General features: G+C 48.1%; 1 protein-coding gene across 9 annotated transcripts in view; it reads left to right on the top strand.

Moving 5' to 3' along the window:
• The window catches only part of LOC102939322 (zinc finger protein 271), a 76,632-nt gene that overhangs the window by 45,476 nt on the left and 5,923 nt on the right, over positions 1-25,233 (top strand). For 2 of the 9 annotated variants that reach the window (XM_037913136.2, XM_043525790.1), the window contains exons 1-2: positions 8,076-8,261; positions 24,699-24,812. The exons of 2 other annotated variants lie outside the window; for them this stretch is intronic. Coding sequence is in view for 1 of the 7 variants with exons in the window: in XM_043525798.1 (XP_043381733.1) it covers positions 24,699-24,812 (114 nt within the window). In the remaining 6 variants the exon portion in view is untranslated. Of the gene's footprint in view, positions 1-8,075; positions 8,262-19,624; positions 19,703-24,692; positions 24,813-25,233 lie in introns of those variants that run through there. 5 more of the 9 variants (XM_037913134.2, XM_043525792.1, XM_043525791.1 and 2 more) reach the window with 5 other exon arrangements.

Raw genomic sequence — 25,233 nt, forward strand, 5'->3', positions numbered from 1 at the left:
GGAGAGTGATCACTTTAGATAAGCTATTACCAGCAGGAGAGTGGGGTGGGGGGAAAGAAACCTTTTGTAGTGATAAACACCCATTTTTTCATGGTCTGTGTGTATAAAAACATCTTTTGTATTTTCCACAGTATGCATCCGATGAAGTGAGCTGTAGCTCACGAACGCTTATGCTCAAATAAATTGGTTAATCTCTAAGGTGCCACAAGTACTCCTTTTCATTTCAGCCTCTGTGACACCCGAAGGAGATGGGGTGAGTCAAAGGGATTCCCTCCTTCCCCATCACTTTCACAATCCCCTCTCACCCCAGCAGCATTAGCTTCTGTGTGAGCTACAATAGCATTTATCCTCCCCATGTTTTGCCCCTGCACCTCCCAGTGTGTTACATGATGCCGGATTCTGAGCGCTCTCTGTGCTTAGGTATCACACTTTGAACCTAAATCGGACTCGCTGGGGCTAGAGATGAAAGTGTCACAGACCTAGAAGGGGGATTTGAATAGATCCCAAACACAGCGTAATCATTCTGTGCTTTCATCTGTGCTTCCATCTATTGGCAAAGCTGCTTCTGGGCTTTTTCCTGCTGAGTTGGGATTGTTTGTAGATGGGAAGGTTGGCTGCTTTTCCCCCTTATGGTGAAGCTTAAATCTTTTGTACAGAACATGACATTAATAATGAGGTGGCACAGAGTGAAGAAAGTTTGAATGGACTAGAGGAGAACGCAATGGGAGAATCTGTTTTGATTTATCAGATATAACCAGCTCTTGAAATTCATTTTATATGAAACTAAAGGTGTTTTAAAGCCCTCTGTGTTGTGAGTTTTTCTCTTTCCTGAAGATGGTTTGGTCTCACAATTAGATATTACCTTTGTTTGACAGAATGTACCTCTGACTTACTGAGGATTTTGGGACAAATGACCATTTGGTACAACAGTAATTTCTTTTATTTGTGGCAGTGTATATATTATTAATATTGGCTAACACTACAGAAGTTACAGACTTTCTCTTTCCTAATCCCATCTGTATTGTAGTAACCAGGGATAGCACAACACTAAGAAGCTATTGTATTTAAGTGTATCTTACAAGCTTCTTGTATCTTAGTTTTCGCTAAGCTTGTATTGCGATGCTGGCTACAATAGTGCTATGCGAACGTCTGTTCTCACTTTCAGGTGACATTGTAAATAAGAAGCAGGCAGTATTATCTCCTGCAAACATAAACAAACTTGTTCGTTTGAGCAATTAGCTGAACAAGAAGAAGGACTGAGTGGACTTGCAGCCTCTAAAATTTTACATTATTTTATTTTTGAATGCAGGTTTTTTTGTACATAATTCTACATTTGTAAGTTCAGCTTTCATGATAAACTGATTTCACTACAGTATTTGTATTAGGTGAATTGAAAAATACTTTTTCTTTTGTTTTTTTACAGTGCAAATATTTGTAATCAAAAATAAATATAAAGTGACCACTGTACACTTTGTATTCTGTGTTGTAACTGAAATCAATATATTTGAAAATGTAGAAAACATCCAAAATATTTAAATAAATGGTATTCTATTAATGTTTAACAGTGCGATTAATCGTGATTAATTTTGTTAATCGTGTGATTAATTTTTTTAATCGCTTGACAGCCCTAATGTTTACACTTCATTTGCCAGAGTTTATGCTCCTTTCTATTTTCCTCACTAGGATTTAACTTCCATTTTTTAAAGGATGCCTTTTTGCCTCTCACTGCTTCTTTTACTTTGTTGTTTAGCCACGGTGGCACTTTTTTGGTTCTCTTACTATGTTTTTTAATTTGGGGTATACATTTCAGTTGAGCCTCTATTATGGTGTCTTTAAAAAGTTTCCATGCAGCTTGCAGGGATTTCACTTTTTGCGTTGTACCTTTTAATTTCTGTTTAACTTTCTCATTTTTGTGTAGTTCCCCTTTCTGAAATTAAATGCTACAGTGCTGGGCTGCTGTGGTGTTTTAATTATATTATGGTCACTATTACCAAGCGGTCTAGCTATATTCCTCTCTTGGACCAGATCCTATGCTCCACTTAGGACTAAATCAAGAATTGCATCTCCTCTTGTAGGTTCCAGGACTAGCTGCTCCAAGAAGCAGTCATCTAAGGTAACAAGAAACATTATCCCATCCTGCATCCTGTCCTGAGCTGACATATACACAGTCAATATGGCGGTAGTTAAAATCCCCCATTATTATTGAGTTTTTTATTTTTATAGCCTCTCTCATCTCCCTGAGCATTTCACAGTCACTATCACTATCCTGATCATGTGATCAGTAATATATCCCTACCGCTATATTCTTATTATTAGAGCATGGAATTACTATCCAGAGAGATTGTATGATACAGTTTGGTTCATTTAAGATTTTTATTTCATTTGATTCTACGCCTTCTTTCACATATAGAGCCACTCCCCCACCAGCACGACCTGGTCTGTCCTTCCGATATACTTTGTACCCTGGTATTACTATGTCCGATTGATTTTCCTCATTCCACCAAGTTTCTGTGATGCCTATTATATCAGTATCCTCATTTAATACGAGGCACTCTAGTTCACCCATCTTATTATTTAGACTCCGAGCATTGGTATGTAAGCACTTTAAAAACTTGTCACTTTTCAGCTGTCTGCCATTACATGATGTAATTGAATGGGACTTTTTTCATTTGACTTTCTCATCAGATCCTACCTGTATTTTGTCTTCCATCCTCTCCTCCTTTACTAGGACATAGAGAATCTCCATTAATAGATCCTCCCCTAAGGGATGTCTCTGTCTGAACCATATGCTCCTCCGCACTTGTCAGCTTTCCCCCTGCCCTTCATTTAAAAACTGCTCTACGACCTTTTTAATGTTAAGTGCCAGCAATCTGGTTCCATTTTGGGTTAGGTGAAGCCCATCCTTCCTGTATAGGCTCCCCCTTTCCCAAAAGTTTCCCTAGTTCCTAATAAATCTAAACCCCTCCTGCCTACACCATTATCTCCATCCACACATTGAGAGCCTGCAGTTCTGCCTGTCTAACTGGCCCTGCGCGTGGAACTGGGAGCATTTCAGAGAATGCTACCATAGAGGTCCTGGACTTCAATCTCTTACCTAGCAGCCTAAATTTGGCCTCCAGGACCTCTCTTCTCTCCTTCCCCATGTCACTGGTACCTACATGTACCACAACCACCGACTCCTCCCCAGCACTAAAGTCTATCTAGATGTCTCGAGAGATCCGCAGTCTTCGCACCAGGCAGGCAAGTCACCATGCGGTTCTCCCAGTCATCGCAAACCTTGCTATCTATGTTTCTGATGATCAAACTGCCCATTACTAATACCTGTCCCTTCCTAATATCTGGAGTTCCCTCCACCAGAAAGATATCCTCAGTGCGAGAGGTGGGATACTTCCAGTGGACTCCTGGGACCCCTGTCAAGCGGGGCCATATCTACACTGCAATGCAATGGGACCCAGAACCTGGATCTCGGATAAATCCAGCTTGGGCCCTGCAGGGTCCTGGGTCTGAGCCCTGGGTTAGTGCAATTGCAGTGTAGATACAAGGGGGATTAAGCTTGAGCCTGGGCTCAAGACCAGGTTTATGTTGCAGTGTAGACATACCCAAGAGACAAATGAACTCATGGAAATGGAAGGCACCTGTGTTAGTGGAGAACGGAGCACTACATGGGGCTCATTTGGTGGAAATGAGGACTGAGAGAAAAATAATGCATATGATAAGATTTTGTAATCTTTGAATACGTTTGTTGTTACCAGTGATAATGGAATTAAACATGATGTTAATTACAGATTAAGAGACTGATTATGTAATAACCAGAATTATATTGTAAAACTGCAAATTATACTGGTTTTCTTCCCTTTTTTTTTTGCATCAGTATTATAGGAAACGGTGACTAATACTCAAAAATTTATTTGATGTAATTCAGCCCCTTTGGATTAAGCAGTGCTGAAGTAAAATCTCACTCCAAAGGGGTTGAGAGAAGTAGCATATAGGACAATAGACACCCAATATAGACTTTAATTATTTCTATTTCAAATGGAATTTATGTTGATCAGCTTTAAAATAAACTTTCTGTGAAGAGGAAAGTTCCTGAGGGAGACAAGTTGTGTAACCGTCTCCCCGTCAGACTGTAACAGTCACTGCAATATGAGCCGGGGTGTGCGGGACTCGAGTTGCAGGCTCAGTCCACACTGGAGAGTCCACACTGAACGGTGACCCTGGGTTGAGAATGTCAAGACCCGAGTCTCACACCAGCGCTCACGTGCCCACCGTGCACGGTGCAGACCCGGTCACATCAGCCTCTCCCAGGCTTCCTCGCGCTCTCCCAGCTGTAGCCTCTTCAGCCCTTTGTTCCTTGTGTCCCACGGCACTTTATCAGAAGTTGTCTCCCCCACCAATACAGCCAGCCAAGCTGTGTTTTGGGTCTGCAAGCTGCCAGCCACTGGAGCCAGCAACATGGGTGAGGCCCCATTTGAAGAATTTCCCCTGCTTGTATTTTCACTCCTGTTTCATGCAGTGGGCAGAACATCCGGGAGATGCTGGTGGCAGTTTCTGAGCTGGTGAAGGCTCCTGTCGCAGGAGGAGGATACATGTCAACTGGCTGATGCTGCTCATGACTCTTGGTATAGCCGCTGATGCCCCCTGTGTAGTCCAGCACCTGTGGAGAAGGGCAACAGGCACAGACTGGTGGGATCACGTTGTCGTGCAGACCTGGGAGGACCAGCAGTGGCTCCAGAACTTTCATATGCAGAAAGTGATGTTTCTGGAGCTTTGTGAGCAGCTTGCCCTGATTCTGCAGTGTCAGAAGACATGCAAGAAGGGGGTGAAGTTGGTCCAGAAGCGGGTTGTTATAACTGTCTGGAAGTAGTCTACTCCTGACTGCTGCAGGTCCACTGCTAACCAGTTTTGTTTTGGCAAATTAATTGTGGGGGCAGAGATTTCTGAGGCAATCAGGCATGTGATTTCCCCAAAGATGGGGAGCATAATCAGTGTCAAGAACAAAGTTAAGAACATAAGAATGACCATACTGGCTCAGACCAGTATCCTGTCTTCCTACAGTGGTTGGTGCCAAATGCTTCAGAGTGGTGAACAGAACAGGGAAATTTATTGAGTGATCCATCCCCTGTCATCTCATCCCATCTTTCGGCAGTCACAGGTTTAGGGATACCCAGAGCATGGGGTTGCATCCCTGACCATCTTGGCTCATAGCCATTGATGGTCCTATGGTCCATCAACTTATCTAATTGCTTTTTGAACCCAGTTATAGTTTTGGCTGTGTGTTGGGTGAGGAAGTACAGCAGAACCCTGTTTATCCGATCGAATAGGGACCAGGGCCAGATCGGACAATTAAAAAAATTGGATAATTCAGAGACTAGATAAGTGTGATGCTGCATCACCACTAGTGCCCACAGAACAGAGCACGCGAGGACCTATGTCCACTGGTTGTGCAGTTAATACACAGAGCCGGATAATGGAGGGTCGGATAAACGGGCTTCTACTGTACTTGGTTTGTTTTAGACCTGCTGCCTATTAATTTAATTGGGTGACTTCTGGCTCTTGTGTTTATGTCTAGGGGTAAATAACACTTCCTTATTCACTTTCTCCACACCATTCATGATTTTACAGACCGCTATCATGTACCTCCTTAGTCATCTCTTTTCCAACCTGAACAGTCCCTGTCATTTTTCTCTCTCCTAATACGGAAACTGTTCCATATACTTAATAATTGTTATTTCCCTTCTCTGTACCCTTTCCATTTCTAATATTTCTTTTTTGAGATGGGGAACCAGAACTGCACACAATATTCAAGGTGTTGGTGTTCCATGGATTTATACAGTGGCATTGTGATATTTACTATCTTTTTATCTATACCTTTCCTAATAGTTCCTAACATTCTGTTAGTATTTTTGACTGCTGCTGCATGTTGAGTGAATGTTCTCAGAGAACTATCCACAATCACGCAAAGATCTCTTTCTTGAGTGGTAACAGTTAATTTAAACCTAGTCATTTTGTATGTATAGTTTGGATTATGTTTTCTAGTGTGCATTACTTTATCAACTTTGAATTTCATCTGCCATTCTGTTGCCCAGACACACAGTTTTGTGAGATGCCTTTGTAACTCTTCACAGTCTGCTTTGGACTTACCAAATTTACTCAAGATAGTTATCTTCTGCAAACTTTGCCATCTCACTCTTAACCCTTTTTTCCAAATCATTTACGAATATGTTGAACATGACTGGTCCCAGTTCAGATCGCTGTTGGATCCTGCTATTTACCTCTGTCCATTGTGAAAACTGACCATTTATTACTACTCTTTCTCCCTATCTTTTAATCTGATCCACAAGAGGACCTTCCCTCTTACCCCATGACTGCCTAATTTGCTTAAGAGCCTTTGGAGAGGGACCTTGTCAAAGACTTTCTGAAAGTTCAGGTAAACTATATCTACTGGCTCACCCTTGTCCACATGTTTCTTGACTCCTTCAAAGAATTCTAATAAATGAGACCTGGTTTCCATTTAGAAAAACCGTGTTGACTCTTCCTCAACAAATTGTGTTCATCTACCAGTCTGATCATTCTGTTCTTTACTGTAGTTGCAACGAATTTGCTTAGTACCCAGAGGCCTCCCTGCTCTTAGTACCCTTCCACTCTCCTGTCTGGCAGAGTCCTCATAACCCCGACAAGGCAGGGCCCATGATTCTTGGGGGGCTCAACCCCCAACCCTGCTGTGATCACCTAGGACAGGGGCTAGGGTGTCCCGCCCCGGGGTACTCTCTCTGCACTGGGCACTTCCCTGACCCACTGATCATTTCATATAATTTAAAGCAAATAGAAGTTGTTTAACAATTAATTTAAAAAAAGAACAAGGAAAAATGGGAAAGGTTAAAGGAAACACATCACCTCGCCCTGTGGCAAGGAACATCACAAACAGTGTCTCTAGACGTCAGGGCAGTTCACAGTCTGTTCCTTGTAGGTCCCAAGCCTCCTTCTCAGGCCCTTGCTGTGCTGCAGGGATGCTGCGAGTTGGACACGTGCAATGGTGGTGGCCACACCCCTCAGGCTTTGGGTGGTGGGACCCTTCTTCACACCGTCAGCCCTGGCTTAAGATCCCCCTCCCAGTCTTGCCTGCAAGGACCCTTGGCTGGGGGTGTCTGTCTGCTCTGGGCCCATTGCCCAGGGTCCCCCCTTGCCTGGCCCCAGTTGCTCACCACACCTGGCTCTGTGGCTGCAGCTCTGCTCCCAGCACAGGATCTGCTCCCCCCTGGGCTGCATCTGTGACTCTGTTGGCTGGCACGGCTCCACTCCCCAGCTCAGCTCGGGCCCCTGCTTTCTCCTTAGCTCGGCCCCACTCTGTCTGACCCAGGCAATTCCAGCTCACACGGAGCAGCTGACTCCCTGGTTAGCCTGCCCGCCCTGACATTCAGGCTGACCTTGAGCACTGGCCTCTCCCCTTTTGGTAGTGGGAGCTGGCCAGCCAAACACCCCACTGAATGCTAGTAAGGGGACAAGCCTTTACATTGGTAGAGTGAAACTACATTGGCAGCGGCTAACAGGAAAAGGAGACCAAATCGGGGAATCAGAAGGGTAGATAAGACAGATTTGTAAGCTGTTATGCGGCTTTCTGTGGACACGTGGCTGACGAAGGATTCTTTTAAACACTAAAAATGCTTATGGCCATTGTAACTTGAGGGGTGTATGTAAAATATTTCCCCGAGTCCACGCTCCTCTGGTAGCTGAATACATGAAGCCAGACAGGGCAGAGCAGCCAGGCCAGGGCACTGGGACGCGCTGGGCCTTTGAGAAGGCAGCCCTGGGAAGCCGGTGCTGAAACGCACCATCCTGGGAGAGGGGAAAATGCCCCCCCGCCCCTGCCCCTCTCTGGCGGTGCCCCTGCCCCCGCCCCTCTCCCGCCCCAGCTGTTTGCCCCTCCTGGGACCCGGTCTGCCCCCGCCCCGACTCTGCCCGCCCCCGCCGGGCTTGCCCCGGGGGGGGCCGGGGAGGGGCTGGAGCCGCGGAGCGGGCGGGGCCGGGAGGCGGGAGCTGGGGGGCGGCGCTGGGGAGAACAAAGGGCCGAGCCGGTCCCGGCCGCCCCAGGCTGGGGGTGGGACGTTGCAGGGCGCTGCTGCCTCCCTCCGCCGGGAGCCCGGGCTGAGCAGCGGCCGCTCCACGCGGCTGGGCCACGGGGAGACCTTCGGGGCCGCGGCTGCTCGCCCGGCCGGAGCGGGCTTCCCCCGCGGGGCTGGACCTCGCCCCGGGCCGGAGACCAGGTAAGCGAGGGGCCGGGCCGGGGTCTGCTCCCGCGCTGGGCCTGCGCCGGCCGGGGCTGCCCCGGGACAGGGCCGGGGGGGCGGAGAGACCGTGTGACCTGCGGTAGATTTGCCCAGCTCGGTGCAGCCAGGACACTGCGGGGGGGGCCGAGCCGGGGCCGCACGGGGGGGGGGGTGAAATCCCCTCTGACGTCACCTCTTCCCCCTCCCGGCCCCACACAACCCACCGGCTCCTCCACGCTCCCTGCTAGGCAGCGCGGCCCAGGGCTCCCCGCCGCCCCGTGGCTGTCAGGCCGGGGGACCCATCGCCTTGCGCTGTTCGTTGTGCGTGGCTGGATAAGGGCCGGGTGGGGCACTGGCCTCGGGAGCATCTCGGAGCGGGGGGGGGGGGTGCCGCATCCCAGACCCCGTCTCCCCCGGCGTCCCCGGCAGCCGCCGGCCGGCGCGGGGGGAATTCCGTGGTCGGCCGCCGGGCCGAGGCCCAAAGTCTCAGTGAACCCTGCCGGGGTCTGAGAGTCCAGCAAAGAAGCAGTCTGCTTCCCCTGGCTAGGGCCTCAGCCCCAGCTCCCGGCCCTTTACAGTCAGCCCTTTGTTCGGGCTCCCAGACGAGGCCTGTCCCCTTTTGGGGGTTACACCATTTCCCTGTTGCCAGGGGAACCCGGGCCCAGCCACTGCCCCGGGCTCCAGCCTGGGGACCCTCGACACAGCAGCCATGTGCTGCTCGCCCCAGTCCATCGCTGCTGTTTCCTGGGCCTCTTCCTGCGGGGCCCTTCCGTCTGCAGCCCTGTGCAGGGGCGCCATCCTCCGCTTCTTCTCTCGCACCAGGCCGGGAAGAGCCCCCTTGCTTTACTCCCTCAGTCCAGCCAGGGACTGACCTGCTGCGCCCCGCCGCTCCTTTTCTCTGAGCCTCCTGGGCTCTGAGCGGCTGCTGCTGGGAGGCCTGTGTCGGCCCTAGGCAGGCCCAGAGGACCCACCTTTGCCGCTTTCTGGGGCGGGATGTAGTAGGATTGTGGGGGTCTTGTGTAGGGAGCTGCAAAGGCCAGGTACATCCCATCACAAATCCCCTTAAACGTTCCCACTTTTCCCTCCAATTCTTTAATATCAATAAGTCTGCTCAGGTGTTGGTGTTTTTCACTTGTATTAAGAAATGTTTAGTTTTTGCCCCATTTTCTCCTCAGTTCTAAAATATTGACGCAAAATTCCTGAATGTTTTGCCCCATTTTCTCTCTCGTTATCGATGATTTATTATCCCCTGAGTTTTTCCCCATCTAATCATCTGATATTAACATCAAATCTCCTCAGATGTCATTTTCTTAAATATTGATTAATATAAAATCCTTGTATGTTTTTCTCTTTCTCTCCCTAATGATCAAATATTGATATGAAATCCACTCAGATTTTACCTCTTTATCTTGTATCAACTATTGATATAAAATCCCTCAGACTTTTCCACTTTCGCCTAATTTGTGACAAATTCCTCATATTTGCTCCTTTTTTCTTTTTAATTACTGAACACTGATGTCACATTTTGGATTTTAGCATTTCCCATAAATTATTGAATTAAAAAAATCCTCTTAGGCTTTGAGGTGTTCTCCATATTGTTCAGACCCTTCTCCTGTTTGGAGGGAACTTGTTGCCTTGAGTCATTCACCATAGTGGAGGTTGCAGAGGGGTTAAATTCCCCAGTGATCAACTTTCCCGCTCACATTTGAGAACCATTTGTTTTCCCCTTTGTCTCCATTAAAATCCACAGGGTTGCTGATCAGGGTGACTTGCCCCACTTCAGATTCACATCCCAGGCAGGGCTTCACACCATCTGGGCCTCACGCTGTCCAGTTTCAGAGTAGCCGCCGTGTTAGTCTGTATCCACAAAAAGAAAAGGAGGACTTGTGGCACCTTAGAGACTAACAAAGGTTCCACAAGTACTCCTTTTCTTTTTACACTATCCGGTGTCTCCCAGACCCTGACTGACTTTTCCTTTCCCCAGACGGCGTGAGACATTAACTCCCCTCAGGGGGCTGCTCTGTGTGTGGGTGGGTCCCTGTTCCCCTGGGCAGTGCCCAGAGTGGCTGAGACGCTCCGTCCTCCTGTACTAACTCCTCACGTTCCGATAGCTGCTTTCACCAGAAGGGTCCCCAGAGCCGGTGGTGAACGGTCCCCATGAGGGGTCTCTTCCTGCAGTGCTGAGACCCAGCCACCTCTTGGGTGGGTCCATGGTGGCCATTATTAGCCAGTGATAGAGCATGGAAGTTTATTGAATTGTCTGGCTCCTCCACCCCCTCCTGTCTCCTGTTAAAGCAGTATTGCCCAGGGCTATGTGAATGGCCGGTCGGGGCAGTGATAACTTTCTCTCCATTGATCAAATACTAATATAAAATCACCACAAATTTTCTTTCTCTCCCCTTCAGAACTGTAGGATGTTCAGGGTTTGGAGGGAAAATAGTTACTCTGAGTCCTTGCCCCAGAAGTGGGGGAGGAGGGAAGGCCTGAAACCACCCCTCCCCAGGATGTGGTTAAACAGATTTTGGCATCCTCCCTCCAATGTCACATTTCTGGTCTCATTGACTCCAGAGTTGCTGCAAGGAAGGAAGAGGAGTGGCTCTGGATTAACATGGGAGCCGATAAGATCCGGAAGTGGTGTCTTTAGCTGCTGTCACCAGAGGGCTCTGGCTGTTGCTAAGGGAGGGGAAGCTGCTCTCTCTGTCTCTCTTTACTCAAGATATCAGAGTTGAGTTTCTCAGGTGGGATGGTGCTGCCTCCCCTGGGATCTGGGAGCCCAGGCTGAGCCGCTGCTGCTCCTCAGCAGGATCTGTGCTGTGGAGAGACCTTCATGAAAGGCTCTTCCCCGCCCAACCCAGGCGGGGACTTCCTCTAGTGGCTGGAACTAGCCCCCTAAGGCAGCCCCAGGCTCTGCCAACCCCAACTGCTGAGGTGGAGACTCCAGGTGACTGAGCGAGACCGGGGGATGGTCAGAAAAGTGACTCTGCACAAATGTCACCAGGAGCCTGGGATCTCCCAGCCCCTGGGAATCTGCTACTTGTTGTTAATGCACCTGTGGGTGGGATCCGAGCTGCCTTAACAGCACTGAGCCATTGATCTCCTGCCAGGATCTGCCCAGTGGCAAAACTGGGGATTGAGGAGGGGAAGAGACCAGCTCCATGGGGTTCCCCTTTGTGTGTTTGGGGTGTGGAGGTGCCAGGCAGGGAAGGGTGGGGGAAGGACAGAGATGGAGGGAGAGACAGTGTGAGTTAGGAGCAGTCAGGAAATTGGCTGGGGGGGAGGGGGGGAGAAGAGCTTGAAATCCCCTGTGATTTTGCCACTTCCCTCTGAAAGATTTATAAAATCCTCTCCTGATTCCGTCACATTTGTCTGTGTAATTATCAAATATGGATATAAAATCTATGTCAATATTTCAGTCTTTTCTCTCAAATTATTTATAATTTCTCCATTCAGCTTTTGTCCCATTTTCTCTCTAATTCTCCTGTGTCAATTTCAAATCTCCTCAGATTTGGGGTGTTTCAGAGATTCATAGATACTAAGGTCAGAAGGGACCATTATGATCATCTAGTCCGACCTCCTGCACAACGCAGGCCGCAGAATCTCACCCACCCACTCCGCAAAAAACCTCTCACCTATGTCTGAGCTATTGAAGTCCTCAAATCGTGGTTTAAAGACTTCAAGGAGTAGAGAATCCTCCAGCAAGTGACCCGTGCCCCATGCTACAGAGGAAGGCGAAAAACCTCCAGGGCCTCTTCCAATCTGCCCTGGAGGAAAATTCCTTCCCGACCCCAAATATGGCGATCAGCTAAACCCTGAGCATATGGGCAAGATTCACTAGCCAGATCCTACAGAATATTCTTTCCTGGGTAACTCAGATCCCACCCCATCTAACATCCCATCACAGGCCATTAGGCCTATTTACCATGAATATTTAAAGATCAAGTAATTACCAAAATCATGTTATCCCATCATACCATCTCCTCCATAAACTTATCGAGTTTAATCTTGAAGCCAGATAGATCTTTTGCCCCCACTGCTTCCCTTGGAAGGCTATTCCAAAACTTCACTCCTCTGATGGTTAGAAACCTTTGTCTAATTTCAAGTCTAAACTTCCCAATGACCAGTTTATATCCATTTGTTCTTGGGTCCACATTGGTACTGAGCATAAATAATTGTTCTCCCTCTCCAGTATTTATCCCTGTGATATATTTATAGAAAGCAATCATATCTCCCCTCAGCCTTCTTTTAGTTAGGCTAAACAAGCCAAGCTCCTTGAGTCTCTTTTCATAAGACAAGTTTTCCATTCCTTGGATCATCCTAGTAGCCCTTCTCTGTACCTGTTCCAGTTTGAATTCATCCTTCTTAAACATGGGAGACCAGAACTGCATACAGTATTCCAGGTGAGGTCTCACCAGTGCCTTGTATAACGGTACTAAAACCTCCTTATCTCTACTGGAAATACCTCTCCTGATGCATCCCAAGACTGCATTAGCTTTTTTCACGGCCATATCACATTGGCAGCTCATAGTCATCCTATGATCAACCAATACTCCAAGGTCCTTCTCCTCCTCCATTACTTCTAATTGATGCGTCCCCAGCTTATAACTAAAATTCTTATTAATCCCTAAATGCATAACCTTACACTTCTCACTATTAAATTTCATCCTATTATTATTACTCCAGTTTACAAGGTCATCCAGATCCTCCTGTATGATATCCCAGTCCTTCTCTAAATTGGCAATACCTCCCAGCTTTGTATCCTCCACAAACTTTATTAGGTTTCAGACTAACAGCCGTGTTAGTCTGAATTTGCAAAAAGAAAAGGAGTACTTGTGGCACCTTAGAGACTAACCAATTTATTTGAGCATAAGCTTTCGTGAGCTACAGCTCACTTCATCGGATGCATACTGTGGAAAATACAAAAGACGTTTTTATACACACAAACCATGAAAAAATGGGTGATTATCACTACAAAAGGTTTTCTCTCCCCCCACCCCACTCTCACTATTACCAACAGGAGAGTGGGGTGGGGGGAGAGAAAACCTTTTGTAGTGATAATCACCCATTTTTTCATGGTTTGTGTGTATAAAAACGTCTTTTGTATTTTCCACAGTATGCATCCGATGAAGTGAGCTGTAGCTCACGAAAGCTTATGCTCAAATAAATTGGTTAGTCTCTAAGGTGCCACAAGTACTCCTTTTCTTTTTGCAAACTTTATTAGCACACTCCCACTTTTTGTGCCGAGGTCAGTAATAAAAAGATTGGTCCCAAAACTGATCCTTGAGGAACTCCACTGGTAACCTCCCTCTAGCCTGTCAGTTCACCTTTCAGTAGGACCCATTGTAGTCTCCCCTTTAACCAATTCCTTATCCACCTTTCAATTTTCATGTTGATCCCTATCTTTTCCAATTTAATAATACCCCATGTGGCATAGTATCAAACGCCTTGCTGGAATCTAGGTAAATTAGATCCGCTGCGTTTCCTTTGTCTAAAAAATCTGTTCCTTTCTCAAAGAAGGAGATCAGGTTGGTTTGGCATGCTCCACCTTTTGTAAAACCACGTTGTATTTTGTCCCATTTACCATTGGCCTCAATGTCCTTAAATACTTCAGAATTTTTTCCAAGACCTTGCGTACTATAGATGTCAAACTAACAGGCCTGTAGTTACCCGGATCACGTTTTTTCCCCTTTCTTAAAAATAGGAACTATGTTAGCAATTCTTAAATCATACAGTACAACCCCTGAGTTTACAGATTTATTAAAAATTCTTGCTGATGGGCTTGCAATTTCGGGTGCCGATTCCTTTAATATGCTTGGATGAAGATTATCTGGGCCCCCTGATTTAGTCCCATTAAGCTGTTTGAGTTTCGCTTCTACCTCAGATATGGTAATATCTACCTCCATATCCTCATTCCCATTTGTCATGCTACCATTATCCCTAAGATCCTCATTAGCCTTATTAAAGACTGAGACAAAGTATTTGTTTAGATATTGGGCCATGCCTAGATTATCCTTGACCTCCACTCCATCCGCAGTGTTTAGCGGTCCCACTTCCTACCTGTTAGGGGGCTTATTCCTTCACCCCCTTCCTTCCCTGGTCCTTCTCGCATGACCAGAGAGCAACAATACCCGAAGTCCAAAGGTGCAAACAATTCGATGTTTATTGGGGTGAACTTCCAGCAAGCATGATTCCAGTTTCCTTCCTTAGTATCCTCCTTCCCAGCTCTGATACCACAGAGCCTTACACCTGTGTCCCTGTTCCCATTCCTGCCCTTAGCCAAACATGATTCCAATTTCCTTACCCCCATTCCCTGTTCCCATCTTCCCCCCTCCCCCCCCCCCCTTCCTGATTGACTGCAGACTATATAGTAAAACTTGAGTTAGGCTTAGCTATACCTTAACCAATCATTTTCCTGAAATTTAATTAACCAATCCTAACATATTGTAACATGATTATGTACCCGATTATATCCCACCACCTTAATTAGTTTACACCCAGCAAAATTAATTATACAGCAGACAGAAACAATCACAGAACCAGACAGAGATTATACAGACAAACAATAGCAAAGTGGGAACTATAATGACAAAACAATACAGAAGTGAGGATTTCACATCGCAGCTGTTGATAAGCGAGTTCTTGCCAGACAAGATGCTATCAAACTAAGTTTCCTTTTACATTTTCTAGGCACTTCCCTTTCTCTGGAGGTGATAGGCACTATCAGGACAGGATTGTATTCCTAACAGCCCAATAGCACCTTTTTTCAATGTGACTAGTTTGGAATGTGAGGATGTGACCGGTCGCTTCCCAGCTTATGGCTGCCTCTGTTGCTTAGCCAAAGGTCTTTGGCTAAGTACAGGGCCTCAGATTCTTTCTTTTATACCTCTATAACTAGCCAAGTGATAAGAACACACCTAAATTCTTCAAGTACAGGCCTTTACCAACAGGCCTGAATATCTATATCCTAACACTACCCCTTGGATCTGCAGTGCTTTGTCCTTGCTTGGTAGGGAATTGTTGCCCTGAGCCATTCCCCAGGATGCCCATTCTCTACTGGAAACAGGGCATGGAAGGGAGAAACAAATCTCCCACATAGAGACGTCCCAGCTGCTGCCCCTCACCATGACCCAACCCTGCTCCCCCCATCCTCACTGCCAGTCATCCCTGCTGCTACCGCCTCCCACTGCCAGGGAACCTCCCAGCTCTATCCCCCTTCCTTTCCCCTTTCAAGTTGCCTTGTCTGGGCCTGTGAATGGCAGGTGGGGTGGGGAACCATCCTTTTCTGTTTGTTTATTGAACATCCATATTCCCTGACAACTTCATTAATGCAACGCGAAGGGTGCCCAGTGCTGTTCTGAGCCCTTCCAGCAGGTCGAGTTCAGCAACACTCAAACCTCTCAAAAGTAGGAAATCCAGAGGGAAGGTCCATGCCTGTGCAACCTTAACTCTGCCCCCTTGGAGTTGGCAGTAACCACTGGGCGTTATCCACATGTACTCCAGCTGCATTCACTGGGCTACGTGAAGCTGTAGTGAATGGCAGAGGCATGAGTTGAAGCAGCTGGGTAGAGGTGTGATTGTGAGGTGAGGAAATCTGGGGATTAATTTGAGGATTGGCGCAGAGCTGTGGTTGTGAATGAGGAGCTGTGGGTCTGAGTCCCCCTGGCCTGATCGAGGGGAAGAGGTGCATATGTACCTTGAGCATCCAGTCTGTCATTTGCATGCTGAGCTGTGTACTTTGTGTCAGCACAGGGTTCTCCCTGCCATGGGGATTGTCAGCCGTGGGGTGGGATAGGAGAGCTGTCTGTGTGTTTAATGATGGATAAGTGAAAGATTTTGGAGGGAAATCCAGTGACTGTGTTCCTGTAAGCTGCGCCATTGGGCGGCTGCCCAGGAGAGATTCAAGTGCTGTGCAGTTGATTAGCAGAGCCACGCACATGCAGCCAGCAGCACGTGTTCAGATGCCCCTTGCCCCCGCTGCTTTGCAGCCACATTGCTCCTGCAGCTGCCCCTGGGACCCTCCTGCTGGCTGTGCAGAGTTGGTGGTGGAGAGAGAATTGATATCAGGGGGTCCCCCTCCCCCAGCCCCAGTACCCCATCTCTGCAGAGCAGGGTAGAGGGGACAGGGCTCAGAACTTGCAGCAGCTTTGAGGTCTGAACACGCCTTCGGGTGTGTGAGTGTCTTAAGAGACAGTGCATGGTCTCCCAGAGACTTCCCTAGTAGCCAGCACACTCTGTGTCTCTCTCTACACACGCACACTCTGTGTCTCTCTCTACACACACACACACACACACACACACACACACACACACACACACACACACACACACACACACACACACACACAGTTTTTCCCCCAGTGAGGGGACATGGTTCAGGAGGAGAGCTTTCAGTATGTGCCTTAAAGAGACAGCGCATGGGCGTCTCTCAGAATCTTCCCCAGCAGCCAGCACACCAACAGTCTTTGTGTGTCACACATCTCCCGATACTGTTGTTGTTGGTACTTCCTGCAATGCACATACATTTTCTGTAATTTTATTCTTTCAAAGCGTTATTTTAGTTTTTTGAATGCTCTGTGCATTGCATAATTTTTATTTCTCTCTTATACTTAGATTTAATTTTTTGAGTAGTGAGTTCTAAAATGCCTAACTTGTCCTGGCTGGAGTAATTATCCCTATTGGTAACTTTTAAAAAATATATATTAAGGTTTTTGTTTCTACTGGTGGCGCACATTATCTTGTGCACATAACAAAATTTATTCTGCACATGGGTGGAAAAAATTAAAGGGAACATTGCCTGTGACTAATGGAGATGGGGCTGGTGAGTGTAGCAAGGGTGGGATTGTTTCTGGGGAGCAGGCTCCGTGTCTGAGTGTAGAAGAGCTGTAGGTAGGTCCTGCTCAGTGCCGCTCGCCTAAAACCAGATCCTGTCTCCGCAAAGGGGAGGTGTCTGACTCTGAGCTGCAGCTGTCGGGAGCCCTGTTACCCGAGTAGTATGTGGGGTTCCTGCTGCGGGGTGGAGCTAGTGGTGCGAGTGTCGCTGCTCTTGGAGCTCCAGCGTTGGGTGCAGTAGCAGAAAGGGCAGCCTGTGGGTTCAGCAGACCTCGATGTTGTTCAGAAGGACCACAGGCTCAGTTTGGTGGCCAAGGCGCTCGGCCAGGTTTACTGTTGACAAAGAACAGCACTGCAGGATACTACTACATGGAACTAAGGAAAACCCACATTTCATATGTTAGTTAGGGGCTAGGATTAGAAGCAGAGTTCTCATTTCTGTTGCTTAGCAACCATATCTGCAAAAACGTTAAGAGTCTATTCTAACGCTTCAAGAATGCAACAGCTGAAGAGTTACTTTACTGGACTTATTTAAGTAAAGTTACCACCTTACGTATTTTAGTGATGTTTTTAGTTGCTCCGTTTCTTCCTGCGACAGGGGTTTCTGCAATAACTATAACTTTGAAAACCAAGAGGGCAGAAGCGAGGAGAGAACAGGTGGAGAGCAATATAGGAAGGGAGGGAGACATGAGTCAGGAGAGATTAACTAACTCTGTGTGGTCATTTTAAAGTACAGACAGCAGCAGTGAGCTTGGCAAACTGAGAGAGGTTATAAAGGAAAACTTAACCAGTATGTGAAAATATTTGAGCAAAAAGGTTCTATAATTAGCTCTGAGTGGGGCTCTGTGGGTTAAAGCAGAGGGCTGGAAACCTGTATCCCTGGTTTTGTTCCTGGCTCTGGGAGGAGAGTGGGGGTTGCTACCTGCTTCCACAAACCCTGAATTTGTTCTCCCAATGCCTGTTTTTGTCTGCATGCCCAATGGATTGCGGGGATCCCAGCAGCAGTTAACCATTTCTGGGGAACTCCATGCATATTTTTAAGATGTTTAGCCTGTGTTTGCCAGCCTAAATTTTTTCCTCTTGCTGGCTGCATTTTTTCTGACGATGCATTAATTCCCGGCGTTGGCCCAGTACTCTAGGTGTTTTACTTTGAAATCCATTTTTATCCACTCTCCTGTGATCAAGAGCAGCCCTGTTGCCTAATGTGCTCTGTGACCTATTCAGTTTCCTCCTCCATCTGATTTACCAATCTAGGGAAAGTATTGCTGGCAACTTCTCCCTCCTGTGCGCTTACTTCTCCCATTCTGACAAGCCACCAGTCTGGGTTTCGGTTTCACTGGAACATGGCTCTCATCATACGGTGGTGGTTGCAGTGTGATGGCCCCTGCCCATGGGCTGCTTAGTTACTCTTGGTTTGGGTCATTCTACATATCCCCATTCCATCCCAGGTTCCATCCCTTAATTTTGCTAGGGCCACCTTTCTCCATTTCTGTCCCCACCCATCAGGCACTATCTAAGTACCCGGAGCCTGTTGTTGCCCACCAAGATGGATAGTAGGGGGCGGCACTTCTCTTTTTTACAGATTCACTACAGCTGTTTGTGTTTCTCTGCTTGCTGTGACATATCGTGTGTCTGGATTGCTTGCTGCCCTGCCAGCAGAGCTGGTGGTTTCCTGGGCTCTGCTGTGTCTGTTGCTTCTTTTATCTTTGTTTCTGTTACTTGCCCTGCCAATTTTGTTGTTCGTTGTCTTAGCCATCTAACAGCCATGGCCAGGGTTTGCAATATTTTACGTTTCTTGCTGTTGTTCTTCTTGAAGGCTACAGTCTCTGCCATTGTCTTACAAATTCCAGTCCGTTTCCCCATTTTTTTTTTTTTTTTTTTTTTTTGACCTCTACTCGTTACTCACTGTGTCCAAATCTTATCAGACTCTGGGGGGATCTGTAGCTGGGGGATGGGGAGATTCCTTAGCTTGGAGCTTTCTGCCATCTGAGGTTGTGAACCCCAGAGTGGGCAGCTCTCCACTTACCAAATCAGCGGTCGGGTCAGTAGTGTTGTTAGAGCTGCGGACAGGTGCTCGCACTGCAGAGTGGTCAGTGTTGCCGTTCTCGGTGCTCCTGTGTTCTCTGTACTAGCAGGGAGTGCAGGTTGCTGATTCTGCAGACCTCAGCGCTCTTCGTAAAGAGAGGCCACAGGGTTAGCTCAGTGGCAAAGGACCTCGGCCAGGTTTATTGTCGACAAAGCCTGAGGAAAATAGTGCCACTCTTGAGTTCAATTGCCTTATCCACGTATCCTCATGCCTGTGAGTTACCTTCCCTTCAGTCTATTAATTATCTCCTGCTACCAGGACTGTGACCTTCGGCAATGTACAGAACATAGCAGATGGCTTTGCAGCTGTGGGGTTCCCGAACCGCAATGGAACAGTAGACACACACAAACCTATTATGGCCATAGAGCACCTGGCCAAGGAGTACACCAACAGAAAGGGTTACTTTTCCATGGTTATGCAAGTGCTGGTTTATCCCTTGCTCCCCCAGAGTGTTAAACAAGAGCTGCTTATGGACACTTCTGCTCTGGAGTGCTGGATCACGGTGCAACTAACCGTACTGGCCATGGTCTGGCCTGCCAGGGGTGAGGGAAATGGGGAGGGAATTGCTGGGGTGCATGAAACTGAGTGGAGGGCTCTGGGACTGAATACTGGCACCGTTCTGCACAGCTAGTGGTGGCTTTATTTGATATCTCGCTCCTGAGGGTAACAAAGGCAGAGAAAACAGTTACTGCTGGCATCCTGAAGTTGCTTTGGGCCGTATGCCGCTAGCCTGTTTAAGGCAGTGATGCCTGCTGAAGTTATTGCCAAGTGGCGTGGGGAAGCGTCCTACTGTGGAGGAAGAAATAAGGGTGCCATCCCTAGAAACCTTCAGGAGAGGATTGCAGGGCTGCTCCATGGAAGTTTCATCAAGATCGCTCAGCAGAATTCGAAGAACATCCCTGTGGACATAAACTGCTCTGCATGGTCCCCTCAGCTAACTTGAGTGGGGAACAAAAAGCAGCGAACAGCTCTACCTCTCTCTTGTACCACCACCATTTCTAGTACGAGTGAATCAATGAAGAATAGGTAGCTGTGTCCTGATAAGTTGGGGGTGTCATCACGAAAATGGGAAATAAATGTAATGCTTACCCGAGAGTCCTTCCCCTGCACCAGTGCTCGATAGCAGGGATTGGCTGGGCTGCAGTGGCATCAAAACAGGTCCTGGCTCGCAGGACCTTGGTAGACTGTCCCCCGTATTCCTCCTCCTCTTCCTCATCCACTTCCTCCTTGCTGTTCATGGCAGGACCCTGTGACTCAGGGTCCTCGGCGGTATCCACAGTCGTGTGCAGGATCATGGTGGGGTCTCAGCCAAGCATGCCCTGCAGCTCCTTGTGAGAGCAGCAGATCTGCAGCTCAACACCCAGTCGATCATTGGCCTCCTTGGCCTTGGGGTGCGCCTGCCGCAGTTCCTTGGCTGTCACGTGGCACGGCTGCTGGTCCCGGTCGTAGCCCGTCTCCGGCATCCCCCCAGCAATCTGCCTGTAGATGTTCCTACGGCTGGTTCTCCCCACAGCCCAGGAGATCCCAAGTCTCCTGCCCGCTCCAGGCGGGAGCGTGTCTGGGGTATGCGGCTGGCATGGGCAGCTGCCCACAGCAGTGGAGAGCTGCTTGTTGTGCTCATCAAGCTGGACAACCAGGAAAAGGCGTTTCAAACATGTGCAGGGGTTTAAAGGGTGCAGGGGCTTCCCGTCCACATGACCCCTGGGCACTGGAGTTCACAACCGTGACCAGCGCGGTCAGTGTCGGGCATTGTGGGACAGTGGCTGAAGGACTCTTTTATAGTCAACCTAAGTAACTCAGCATCTACACTCTTGCTGCATTGACCTATGTATATCGACCATGGCCCAAAGCTGCTCGGGAAGGTGATGTTACTGTGTTGGCACTTATATCACTGGGAGACAACTTTAAGTGTAGACATGCGCACAAGGTGGCTTATGTTGGCCTAACTTTATAGTGTAGACCAGGCCTCCGAATAGTGTGACTGCACTGGTATGTAAAAGGTGGTGGAGTGAGACACTAAATAAACTGTAGGGTGTATCTACACAAGAAAAGGTCTCTGAGTGGTCTGTGCAAAGCAAAGAGGACCAGCATAGTGCGTGCTCCATCACACGTGGGGGCATGTCTGGGATCCTGCCTTTATCCATGGTGGTGGAGAACGTGACAGGCAGGGATAGACAGTTATTTTCTGTCAAGGTGCAGATTTCTTGCCCAAGGTATAGTCAAGGTCCAGACTCCAGAGAAATTTTATTTACTTATAATTTTTTTTAAAAGATTTTTGTGGTCCATTCAAAAGTGTCTGGCAGTCTGAATTTAGTCCACGGTAGATTACCCCATGGATAGGGGAGCGAGTGTAAAAAGTTTGGCAGGCCAGGAGGTGGAGGAAACTTTACAATGGCAGGTAGAACAGCAGAAGGAAATGCAGCCGATCTTGCAGAGCTTCCAGCAGTCCCAGCACTCGGAGAGACCGTCCTTGCTCACCTGGCAGATTGAGGAACTAAAAAGCCCTCAGGGATTTTAAGGAAGCAAGTGCGGGTGTAGCAGCAGCAGCTATTACAAAGTGTGGTGAGCCTTGTGGCGGGATCAGCAGCCAGGCACAGGGTCTAGGCCTCCGCAAGATGGACCCCACAGTTGACCCCAATGGATTTTTGGTCACGTTTGGGAGAATGGCTATGGGGGCAGGACGGAATAAAGGAATCTGGGCCCTACGGTTACCTCCCTATTGAACAGGGGAAGCTCAGGCAGCCTACCTGGCGCTCAGTGACAAGCGGGAAAGGCACTACGAAGTGGTTCAGGTGCCCATCTTAGACTGGGTGGGCCTTTCGGCAGAAAAGTACTGGCAAAAAATTTTGAGCTGCAGGATGGACAGGAGGACTATGGCCAAAACTGACAGACTGGGCCACTTGTTGGCTAAGGCTAGACACCCAACATTTGGCCAACATTATGGACACTGTCATTCTTGAACCATTCCTTCAGAGTCTCCCAGAGAGCACACCGCTGTGGGTAAGGCGGCATCAAATCGTCACCCTAGATGTGGCAGTTGAATAACAGAGGAGTTTATAGAGGCAGACATTCCCAGAAGGGGCCGGCAGTTTAAGGGTCTGGATCCAGGGAGGAAGATCAAGGAAGCTACATAGGGAAAGGGCATGGAAAAGAAGAGGGCGGAGGCCAGGGAAAGACCAGTGGGGTCTCGGGTGATGGTGTGTTACAAGTGTGGGGGGCCGGGACATTTTAAAGAGACTGCCTGTATATGGAGTGCGGGTTTACAGAATTCCCTGGGCAGGGAGAAGAAGGAAGTTACTGACCCTCCTAAAGTAGTGTGGGGTGAACATCACATCACAATCGCTTAAATCAGGCTCTGTACCAGATGGCTTGCAGACAGCTAATGCGACACTGGTTTTTTTTTTGTTTGTTTTGTTTTGTTTTTTTTTAAAAGGCTCCAGAGGCGATCCAGGTACTTATAGGCTTGTAAGTATAACTTCAGTATCCGGTAAATTGGTTGAAACTGTAATAAAGAACAGAATTATCAGACCCACAAATGAACATGAGTGGTTGTGGAAGAATCAACATGACTTTGTAAAGGGAAATTGTGCCTCATTAATCCTTTATAGAATTATTTGTCAGGTCAAAAAACATTGATAAGGGTGATCCAGTGGATATTGTGTATTTGGACTTTCACAAAGCCTTCAACAAGGTCCCTCATCAAAGGCTCTTAAGCAAAGTAAGCTGTCATGGCATAAGAGGGAAGGTCCTCTCATGGATTGGTAACTGGTTAAAAGATAGAAAACAATAGGTAGGAATAAATGGTCAGTTTTCATAGTGGAGAGAGGTAAATAGCGGGGTCCTGCAGAGATATGTACTGGTCCCAGTACAATTCAGTATATTCCTAAATGATCTAGAAAAAGGGGTGAACAGTGAGGTGGCAAAGTTTGCAGATGATACAAAATTACTAGGGCATCAAGTGATTAAAAAATTAATTGTGATTAATCAAATAGAATACTATTTATTTAAATATTTTGGATGTTTTCTAAAATTTTCAAATATATTGATTTCGATTACAACCCAGACTATAACATATGCAGTGTGCAGCATGTGGCAGGGGAAGAGAGGCTGGTGCAGGGAGGCTGAGCTTGCCAGGCCCCTGTTCTCTATGGGCTGCCCCTTGGAGCATGGGGCCGGCCGGGGACAATGGGGGAGGGGGCGGGGGGAGTCCCTGGATTGAGGGGCTAACCAGGGGCAATGGGGCATAAAGCAGGAGGGACAGCCCCTGGAACAAGTGGCCAGCCAGGGGCATTGGGGCATGATGCGGGAGGGTGTCAGCCCCCAGTGTGAGGGGCCAGCTGGTGGCATTGGAGGATGGCGCAGTGGGGGGGTGTCAGTCCCTGGAATGAGAGGCCTTCTGGGGGCAGTGGGGCATGATGTGGGCGCTTTTTTCCCCTCAGTTAACTGCAATTAATTGACAACCCTAAAAATGACTCAAGATAGTTAAGTCCAGTTACTACACAGCCCCAGAAGGGAGGGCCAAAGTCTGAGCCTGCCCTAGCGCTGCTGTCCTGGATGGTGGGGGCAAAGCCGAAGGCAAGGGCTTCAGCCACAGGCAAGGGGCCTGTAACCTGAGCTCCACTGCCCAGGGCTCAAGCCCTCAGGCTTCAGCCCCAGACCCCAGCAAGTCTAAGTCAGCCCTGGTGACCTCCTTAAAACAGGGTCATGATCCACTTTGGGGTTACGACCCACAGTTTGAGGACCATTGCGCACTAAAAATAGCCAAGGGACATCAGGTAGTTCTCCACCATGGCAACTGCCTCTTCCGAGGTCTCTGGTCAGTGTTTCATCTCCCGTTCAAGCTCCCCCCGAGTTCAAAAGAGCAGAGCCCTGTGGGGTCTGCTGGTTGTGAGAAAACGGGGGGCAGGGTTTGGAGAAGGCATGGCCTGGGGGCCACACCACTGTCGCTGTTCCATCCCAGGTCCAACCTTCCAATTGGCTTTTCAGGCGAAGGACCTGTTTTCCCTTAGCCTGTTCCCTCTCCCCCATTTCCCTGGGCTTCTAAGCATCTTTTAACCTGCTCCTCCAGCTGAAGCATGCTCCCCAGGCCTGGGGCTGGGTAGTGTCCTTTAACCCCATCAGGCCCAGTGTGGGGTTTGTGTACCGCATCACAGTTAAATACAATAGTATCAAGATATGCCTGTGTTATCATCTCTGTCTGCCATTACATTGTTCACTCTGCTCATGTATTCTAATTCCTTCCACCACTTGGTGTGTGTCTTGGCTATATAGATTGTAAGTTCCTCAGGACATGGAGCGTCTACTACTGTGTTTATACAATGCCTGGAACAATGGGGCCCTGATTTTTATTGGCTCTTTTGCACTAGTATAATGAATATGATTAATAATAATGGTCCTGATGCTTAGAACTATGGAAGCTGGCCCCGGGGTGCTTAAAAATGAGCTGAGGGTAAAACCATGGAATGCTATTTGTGACAAGTATCCCACAAATTCAGCTGATCTCCCTTGTTTTTCTAAGTCAGGGTTTCCAGTTTCCAAACCTGATGTGATCTCCTGCCTGGAACGAGGGGAAGAGCGGTGGGTCCCAGATCTCCGGGGCTCTGAGGAAAGAGAGCTCCAGAAAGGTGCCCAGACAGGTGAGGACTCAGCTAACCAACTCAGAAACTGTCCATGAATGAAGCAAACATTTGGGATTCCCTACAAAGGTCTTGTGAGCTCTCCGACTTCAGAATGGTTTCCAGCAGGTGTGGAATCCTCATGGCAAATGTCACTCATGACTTCCGTCCTCTCCTGACTGACATCTGGCTGTAGCTCCCTCCCCAATCTTCCTTCCCCATGAGTGGGATGTGGACCCAGAAATGACCCTCTCTTCTCTATCCTCTGGGGAAGGACTTTAGGCAGGGCAGGTTGTGGAAGGGGTTCGAATCAAATCCTGTTTTGTTTGATGTCTCTGGCACTTATTTTGGTTTGGGCCCACCTTTTCCCATTCCGCTCTGGGGTTTCCTTTCTCCCCAGCACAGGGAGTGACCTATGTCTGAATTCTCTCTATCCTTCCAG

The sequence above is a fragment of the Chelonia mydas genome, chromosome 11 (genome assembly GCF_015237465.2).
Source record: "Chelonia mydas isolate rCheMyd1 chromosome 11, rCheMyd1.pri.v2, whole genome shotgun sequence".
Lineage (NCBI taxonomy): Eukaryota > Metazoa > Chordata > Testudines > Cheloniidae > Chelonia > Chelonia mydas.